At 31.9% G+C, this 9,290-nt stretch overlaps 2 protein-coding genes across 7 annotated transcripts; one reads left to right on the top strand and one right to left on the bottom strand.

Moving 5' to 3' along the window:
* Positions 1-42: 42 nt before the first annotated feature.
* On the bottom strand, positions 43-3,454 carry LOC106657319 (carnitine O-acetyltransferase-like). 6 transcript variants are annotated; one of them, XM_014378755.2, is made up of 12 exons: positions 3,357-3,454; positions 2,601-2,691; positions 2,400-2,530; positions 2,181-2,316; positions 1,943-2,115; positions 1,720-1,873; positions 1,497-1,653; positions 1,241-1,428; positions 1,070-1,170; positions 878-1,000; positions 492-813; positions 43-391 (listed from the first exon to the last, which is right to left on the bottom strand). In XM_014378755.2, the coding sequence occupies exons 2-12, from the start codon at positions 2,646-2,648 to the stop codon at positions 56-58; spliced, it is 1,869 nt and encodes a 622-aa protein (XP_014234241.1). In that variant the 5' UTR covers positions 2,649-2,691; positions 3,357-3,454; the 3' UTR covers positions 43-55. The 6 variants fall into 6 exon arrangements, with proteins under 6 accessions (XP_014234241.1, XP_023317022.1, XP_023317023.1 ...); XM_023461254.1 differs by lacking the exon at positions 3,357-3,454 and adding an exon at positions 3,155-3,350 and having other exon boundaries at positions 2,601-2,961; XM_023461255.1 differs by lacking the exon at positions 3,357-3,454 and adding an exon at positions 3,155-3,350 and having other exon boundaries at positions 2,601-2,945.
* A 1,157-nt stretch (positions 3,455-4,611) lies between these two features.
* LOC106657323 (ras-related protein Rab-35) lies at positions 4,612-9,078 on the top strand. Its single transcript, XM_014378762.2, has 3 exons — positions 4,612-5,605; positions 6,818-7,245; positions 7,338-9,078. Exons 1-3 carry the CDS (start codon positions 5,554-5,556, stop codon positions 7,464-7,466), a joined length of 609 nt encoding a protein of 202 aa, XP_014234248.1. The 5' UTR covers positions 4,612-5,553; the 3' UTR covers positions 7,467-9,078.
* The last annotated feature ends 212 nt before the right edge of the window (positions 9,079-9,290 follow it).

Genomic DNA, 9,290 nt, shown 5'->3' with positions numbered 1-9,290 from the left:
ATAACAATCTTCTATAATACCTATTTCCTTAAAAAATACAAGAAAAAATACCACTTTAAGCGTCTGCGAGTTTTATCATTCTTATCAATGATTGTTTTAAGGTGTCAGCAAATCTTTGAGTAGATGTTTCAGGACATCCTTTGAATGAAGAACATGCAAAGAATATGTCATCAGATCTGGGATTATAACAGCATCCATAACCGTTAGGAACTACAGGACCATAACACATGAAAGAAGCAGTTTTATATGCTACTTGACTGGAGGTGAGAGTAAAAGATGTACTTTTTGTATAGCTAATATCGGAGAAAAATTCAGGTAGCTTTATCTGTTCCTCTTTAGCTATCATTTTGAGTCCAAAAAATAATCTATCTACTCCTTCACCCATAGAAGCCTATAAATAAAGTAAAATTGAATTGGTTTCTTCAATACAAACTTTTAAACATTTCGTTCTGTTTTTGTGTGAAGTAAAAGTAGTATAATTATTTTATTACCTCTGTAGCAAGTTTTTTATGAGCATTGACAGCGCGAATCATGGCTAATTTGAGAGTCTCATCAAATTCTTTTTCATTTGACATCAATTTGGCAAATTCAACTGACTCATTAGAAGTTGATCTGATACACTCTGTTCTTGCATTTTTGAATCGTCTTAAGGCAGCTGATTCATAATGAGCTGGTGGCTGGTTATGTATTTGATAGTAAGTTACTTGCATGGCAATTTGTATAAAGCTATCAGGACTCATTTTGCATTGTTTAATTTTGTTTGATCCAAATATATCAAATTGAAAGCATTCTAAATCTATGTCTTGAGACAACCTTGATATAAAATAAGCTATTAAAATTTTGTTTTAATTTTTTAAACAAATTTGCATACTCATACCTATCTACAGAAAGAGAGGCTTTTTCAATAGCATTTTCTAATGATTGATCTACTTCAAACTGTAAATGTTCAGCTTTTTGAAAGTCACTAGGAGCTTTTACTGTTTCTTTAAGTTTTTTATTTCTATAAACAGAGTTATTCAATAATAAAATAATATTTCCAACATCAATGAATGTTATTAATGCTACTTACACATGATTCAAAACATAATCATGCAACACTGTGATTGGAAGAGCTTCGCATGGACTGTGTTCATATTGAAGACCAACAAACCCATCATAAGAAAGTATATACTAAAAGTTATGGAAGTAAATTTATATCGTCACTAATTGTTTGTAAATAAATTATGAATGAAGATAATACTTGAACAATTTTATCATGCCATCTATTTCCCGCATTAGTTGAAGAACTGTAACCAGTCAAGCTTTGAATTCCTCGAACAGATGAATTATTTTTATTAGAAAATGCAGATTTTGGTAATTCTTTATCCAAACATAATACAAATAAAGCAGTCTCCAAATTTTTTAAAATTTCTTCATTTTTTCCAATACCTAAACAGTAAAATTATTAAATAGCAAAAGAAAAGAGCAATCAAATATTTAAAATTAAAAAAACTTGCTTTTTAATTTATTGTGATCTTCTACCCATATATCTCTATCATTTCCTGTTAAAATGCCTATTGGTTTTCCAGGTAATTTTGATCTTTGTGCAATATCTTCAATGGAGGCAATAAGTTGTTCTTCATTTACTTCAGATGTCAAAGAAAGTTTGAAAAACTAAGTACCAAATCATTAGAATAAATTTAAAAAAAAAAGCTCAATTAAAATAAAATAAATATTTACATGATTATTGCTCAAGACAATTATATGTTCAGACGTATCAATATGAATTAGTCTATCAACATCTTTGTTAGGCTGTCTATGAGACCCTAAAATTAAAGCATAAGGCCTCATGTCCAAAGGTGCATCACGGATCATTTCTTGCTTAATGTCACAACTAAAAATAATTAAAGTAATTTCTTGTTTATAAAATTCCCAAGTATTCAACAAAAATAAAGTTACAAACCTTTTTATCATATCATTATATTTACGTACACCACCAATTAGGTGAGCAGCATATCTGTAAAAATCTTTTGGAGATTTGAATTCTTGAGGAGGTCCTACTGTACCAGGACTAGAGTGGACTATTACTGGATATCTATATCCTAAATAAGCACTTTGTAGCCACCACTCGCTCATCTGTAATTTTTTTATTTGAAAAAGAATTCAAATACTTATTTTTATAAAATTTTATTGTTACATACCCAATTATCGGTTTGCTCATATCTTTGTTGCAATTTCATATACAATTTCTTGCCTATTCCTCCATCTTTAACAAAATCATGAAGAACTCTTTCAGTATTTTTCAACTCTTCAATTGTCAACAAAGGTTGCACTGATCTAAAACGATAGGACTAATGATAATTGAAATATTTTAAATTAATATAATTGAAAATTTATTGATATACTTGTCATTCATTTACTTTAAATATAAGTGAACTGTTTTTTCTAAATCAGGTACAGGTTGTTTCGGCAGAGGATGTTTATTTAATTCAATGGATGTCAATTTGGCTACTTGTTGTGCATTATATAATTGTTTCATACCCCCATAAAACTATAAAAAAGAAATTTTTATATTTAATTTAAAATAATTATGGTATTTCAAAGGTAAAGAAAAAGATTACCATGGGTTTATTGAAAGATGAAGTAAGATTAGTGATGAATCTCTGCATTATGTGACTTTGTTGTTGGCGACTCGTTACACCAGTCTCATTCCTGCAACAAACGCATGTATAAAAATACTCTCATTGAAAAGAAAGTTCACTGCACCATCGGCATTCTCAATTACAGTCTCTTGTTGCATATAAACGCACGTTCGCAAACACATATATACGCACAGCGTGCGATCAGGGCTTCAGGATGAATAAGACTATCTCTTTCCCGCGCATTGCATAGTCTAATAAAAAACGATTCCAATTGATACAATCTGGACCTCGAACTCGACGATCATGTGATGGACATTTTATATACTAAACAAAATTCAAACTTTTGGATGAAAGAAAATGGTTACGCACGTTTATACATTCATTCATGTTTATTGATAATATATGGCCAACATAATCATAATATTTATAATATAGCATAACTTGCCACATTTTTAACGTATCGTATTAGCCTTAAAAGGATGAGTGAATTCTGTTAATTCTTGCAGATTACTACTTTTAGGTATTGTACTCACATAACAATCATTAACTGAGTAAAAAACGCGAGTGGATGGTATAAAACGATAATACGCTGCAATTCATCTGCACGCATATGCAGAGCAGAGTGGGAATCGACGTCAAGTCTCAATTTTTTTCCTCACTTTGTCATTGTATCGATGCGGGACTTATTCACGAGCTCTCGAAATAAATCTTGATCCGCGACAAAAAATATCCTACCATTTTTTCGATAAGATAGAACATTTGTGTCTTTTCTTCAACAAGTGTTTACGTATTGTACAGCGTGAATATAAGCGAGGCGGTAATATTTGTATAACTTATTACGAATGACAAAGCCCCAAGGCACGCGCGTTCGATTATCGAATGGAAAATTGCGGTTTAGAAATTTCTAATTGTGTCGCGTAACGCACGCGAGAAAGCCATTCATTTCAAAAATGGAGTGAAAGCTTGATTCGAAAATATTCGATGGTATAAATCCATTGGATTTTTAATCATCAGCTCTCGAGTATAGGGCGAAATAAAAAATTTTAAATATGAAACCAATGCAATTTTCTATTTGACTCGCGTGAATTCATACAATGAATATCAGCGTGGATCTACTGTCATACTGAGATTATCTTTAGGTGACAAACTGTGCCGGTGAATAAATTATATGATAATAATGTAATGACAGTGTATAATATATAAACTGTTAAAATGTAACTGTTCAGAGTATATATAAGTTAATCTAAAAATTGAGGCAAAGACATATAATGTAATCAAGTAATTTTTTTAAAATTAATTTCACAATGTTAGTTTGCGAGTATTTTCACCCATTCCGACGATAATCCGATGAAAACTTTGTAAATAAAAATATATGACACAAACACGATGAAGATGAGTCATGGATGATTTATTAAATGAACGTCTATATATCGTGACTCGAAACGTTAAATCGGATCTATGTTCATAAAATATTTCATAAGTTGGATAGTCGATTCTTCATTAAATCTTAAAATAAAAGTTGAGAGGCGAGATATCACGAGAATATACATCTGCATCAACGTTGACATTTTTCACTTGTATTTCAAGCAAAAACCCGCTTCATAGTATCGATATCATTCCAGAAACAAACCAAAATGATACACGTTTTTCAGGACCGATTTTATCTATTGCACAAGCGAGGGGAAAAATCAGCCACATCGAGCGGCCGCACATCGTCGTCAAAATCCCCCTGTAAAAATCGTGCTTATAATGGGTAAAAATGAGGTGCTTGGCGTTCGAAAAACCCATCGGCGCTCGGTGAAATTTCGGTGCGCCTCCTTGGGTATAGGCGCGCACCCGCGATTGCTTGCGTAGGACCCTATATCATGTCTGCTATTATAATATGGTGAGCGGAGGAGAAGTTAGGTATAGGTGCAGGAGTGAATTATACGCCGCTTGTGCCTATACAAGCCTCCGAATCAGCGCGACGGGCAGTGGCATAGCAGTACGACGGAGCAAAGTGTGCGCTGTGGCCAGCAGCAGGCAGCAGTCTCTAAGGCGAACTGTGTGCGAAAAACATGGCGATAGCAGCTAGCAGCAGCAGCAGCAGCAGCAGCAGATGGGCGTCGAAGGCCTGAAGTTATAAGAGTGTTGGTGCTCCTGCGGCTCGGACGTTTTGCGACTGACAAGCTCTCATTGTTGACTATTGTTTATCGTGCGTCGTGCTTCTGGGCCTGTCGTCGTGCAACGAGACTCGTGCGCGACGTTCTGTTTGATCGGAAAGCTTGCGAACATTTTTTTATTTATGCTTTCAAGTACTCCGAAAGTCGAGTGTCCGCTGATTTTCTGGTCATCGGGATACGTTTTTACACGAGTGCGGTAGATTTGTAGAAGCAACAACGCAGCGCGCTGCCGACCGCTGCTGCATCGTCATATATATCAATACCAGTATACGTGCGTACGTACGTGATATACCTACACATCGAGTAGTGCATTCTTCGAGCAGTGTCAATCATCGCACGCACACATACATGTACATATCGTATCTCGTGTTTTTCATAGGCTTGCTCAAGTTGAAGCTCAGTTACGCAGTTTCGAGCGACGTACAGTATATCTATACGCACAAGCATACGCCTCTCATCTGATACATCGTCGATCACATGTATGAAAGGTATGTGAGCGTAGTATACAGCATCGCTCGATTTCACACCAGTGTAAAAACCGACAGTGCAGTCAGATCGTAAAGACAGAATTGCGGAGATATGCTCCGCGACGAGTTTTAACATACGGAAAGTCTTTGTGCCAGTGCCAGATAGGCTGCCTTGCCGTGCGAGTTAATAGCTGCCAGAAGACTCGTGAACATCGTCATATCAGTAATTTATTATATATATACATATTCACACAAACAAAGAGCCGAGAAGAAATTACGTTGTTATAGGATAGCAGCATCATTATGGCTCGAGATTACGATCACTTGTTCAAGCTCCTCATCATCGGAGACAGCGGTAAGAATACATTCGAGATAAAATTTCCTGCACTACACACACCTACATGCGATATAGATACGTGTGATTAGTGGCATTGCTATATCCTTGAGTTGCATTACATATCTGTATAATACTTATTACTACACGCATGCTTTCGCGATGTTTTTGTGCGCCGTCTTGTATATGTGAGTATACAACACACATGCGTATGTGGTGAGTCTGTTTGCGAGCGCATCATATGTGTGTGTATGTCCTACAGTGCACAAGCATGTATGGCTCATCTTGATTTTACTGCTGCTTTTGCTGTTTCACAAACGCCACTAACGGGCTTGGCCCGTTTATCTAATAAAATGTAAAAATATTTTTTGCTCGTAAATAAATTACTGCTATTATTCTAAGGTATGGAAAATTCGGAGCAAATTCGATCAAAACGTTTTTTGGTTTGAAAGCTATTATTTTTTTCTTTCCTTTTTTAAACCATAAAATAAATGGTCTAGAGAATTTTATTTTTACATGTTAAAAGTATTAAACCATGAAAATGTCTTGCTTTCTACGATTTTCACTGTTTAGAGTTGAAATTATGAAATTTTTCATTAAATACACTTATTGGTGCAATTTTTAAATAAGTTAATAATTCTTATAGACCAATTATTTTTACAGATTAATAATTGATTCATATCAAAATTCATGTTATTGCTATAATTATTAGAATGTTTCATTGAAGATATGAATAAGCCATTATGCACATTTTCTTGTAAGAAACTATTTTTTTAAAGATTTAAATTATATTTTTCATTATAGACACATTATTAATGAAAATAAATAAACAACTATAAACTTTCTATTAATTCTTATCTATGAAAAACAGAAGACTTGAAACAAAAAAGACAAATAAAAATTTCATTACTGCTATTACCTGTATCTTCTAAAACTTATGTCACTGTGCTAAATCATAAATCATTTTTCAAAGGTTTTTTAAATTATAGTTGAGAATAAAGAAAATTTAAATAAAAATTGTGAATACTTGATAGTTTTATGTCAAAATGACTGGCATAATGTAATTAATATCCACTGTAATAATTATTTGACATTATTTTTGTGGAATTCAAAATTTATTTCATAACTAAAAAAATTGAACACTAGTTCAGAATCTAGTTTTATATCACTGGAGTACACTATGTATATTACCTATAATCTTTGAGTTAATTAAATTTTTATATTGTTTTTCAGGTGTTGGAAAGAGTTCTTTGTTACTGCGATTTGCTGACAATACATTTAATGGAAATTACATTACAACAATAGGTGTGGATTTCAAAATACGCACTGTAGAATTAGATGGAGAACGTGTAAAATTACAAATTTGGGATACAGCTGGTCAAGAACGATTTCGAACAATAACATCAACATATTACAGAGGAACACATGGCGTTATAGTTGTGTACGATGTAACAAGTGGAGATTCATTTGCCAATGTTAAAAGATGGCTTCATGAAATTGAACATAACTGCGATGTTGTAGTTAATAGGATTTTAGTTGGGAATAAGAATGATGAACCAGATCAAAAAGTTGTTTTGACAGAAGATGCTCAAAGATTTGCTAATCAAATGGGAATTAAATTGTTTGAAACATCTGCCAAGGATAATACAAATGTTGAGGAGGTGAGTGGTACATTTTTAATGTTTTATGTATAGTGTTTTAATGAATTTGATTATAAGTATTTACTTATTTTGCTCTTTGTTTAAATTTTCAGATGTTTATGGCAATCACACGTGAGGTTTTAAAAACAAAAAAAGAAAGCAAAGAAAGACAGGCAACTAAAACCAATGACATAGTCAATCTGCGGAAAAGTACCAAACAGCATAGGAAAAGATGTTGTTAGCAACATTATTGTCTATTAGATAGATTATGAAAATACTATTGTTTTGTTTAACAGGCATACAGAGTAAGACAGAAAGCATGTTATAAATGGAATGGACATGAATTGCCATAAATGTTTTCAATGTTACCAAGACAACACTGTGAATTTTTCACCAATAATGCATTTTTACTCATGTTGATAACATTTTTTCCTAAATACCTTTTTATAAAGGTAATTATGTAATTATAGCTTGAATAAATTTTGGAAAAAATTTTTTTAACTATGGTACATTGTAATATGTTGCCGATTTTAAATATGCTACTTGTAAAAATAAAGTCAATTTGACTGTTGAACATTGAAAAATTTTAAATTAAAAAATTGACTACATGAAGTTTGGTATCTGTTACAAGATATATACAAAATTGAATACATTTATAATTTGCAATTTTTTTACACAAAAATAATATACAAAGTAATTATGACTGTTTGTAAATGTTATGAAATAACATACTTTACAATAAAAGTAGATCTGGGAGTTGAGATTTATTATGAAAATGAAACAAAATGAGTTTCTTAGTCCAACAATCAATATCTAGTTGAAGCTGATAACTAAAAATTGCACAAATTTCATTTTTATTATGACGTGATGAGCGTTGATTTTTAGTCGAACAACTAAATGCCAATATAGTTAGAAAGTATGTATATTCACATGTATGTTAGCATGTTTATTCACAAGTATGAAAGAAAATTTTACAAGTAGGGTGCTAATTATAATATCAGAAACTTTTTGATAAATATGATATTTTTTACGAATGACGTTCCTTAAATTCATTACGCAACACGTTCTGACACTTTTAATGAAATGGCCGAATGAGGACAAACATTTTTAAATGTAAAATTTTGTTGCCATAAATGTCGATATGATAATGTGTATTTTATGTTACTGAGCCTGATATGAATTTATCAAAAAACACATTAAAGCTTCCATAAGATGAATGAAAGTGAAAAAAGTGAATAAAAATTATCAGACCACTTGAGACAGAAGCATATGATAAAATTTAGTTATTAATGGCAGTGTTGTATAGAAAATTCATAATAAAGTGAATCGTTTCGCTATACAGTAAAGCAACAGGAAACAGGCAGACTTAGTCGCGTAACATTTTGTATGTGTAGGGCCAGTGTCCAACCATGACAAAATCTGTCTGTATTAATCTGTGATAATAGTTAAAATGCATCTTGTTTCGTGAATCCAGGCCGGTTTCTCGGTTTTTATTTGCAAAAAAAAAAAAAAAAAACGATCGCTTGAGCTAAATTCAAACGAAAGATGCTTTTTTCAAAGAATTCGTAATAGAATAAGATTTTGCTGTGTACTTGAGACAGAAAATATGTCAATGTATTAAATGCAAAAAAGCAAAAAATGACTTCAAATTTAATTTTTTCTCTAACCCCTTGACAATTTTTCACTTTGTTATGTTTTAAGACCAATGAATTTGATTTACATCATTCATTGTAAATCGTGTATTAATTTTGTATTGTAAAAATGGTCATGCCTGATTTAATTAGAAATTTAATTGTAATTTTTCAATTGACTGAAATGATAAGTGTTTAATAAATGTGTAATCGATTTATTGTATACTAGTTTGTTTCACTTTTCTTTTTAGAAATTTTTATAATTTCTCATATTTTTTTCATATTTTTCTAAGAGAAATTTCATGGCTATTGTGTAAAACATGGTTGTATTGTCAATTTTATGAATTAAAAAAAAAAGATTAAAAAAATTTAAAATACCTTCTTTGATTTTACTTTTTTCTTAGATCACCACTTAGATACTAAAAAAACCGCTGC

The sequence above is a fragment of the Trichogramma pretiosum genome, unplaced genomic scaffold (genome assembly GCF_000599845.2).
Source record: "Trichogramma pretiosum strain Unisexual culture from Peru unplaced genomic scaffold, Tpre_2.0 scaffold15, whole genome shotgun sequence".
NCBI classification, from domain to species: Eukaryota; Metazoa; Arthropoda; class Insecta; order Hymenoptera; family Trichogrammatidae; genus Trichogramma; species Trichogramma pretiosum.
Note: the sequence above shows the minus strand (reverse complement) of the source record. Positions and strands in the feature narration are given on the sequence as shown.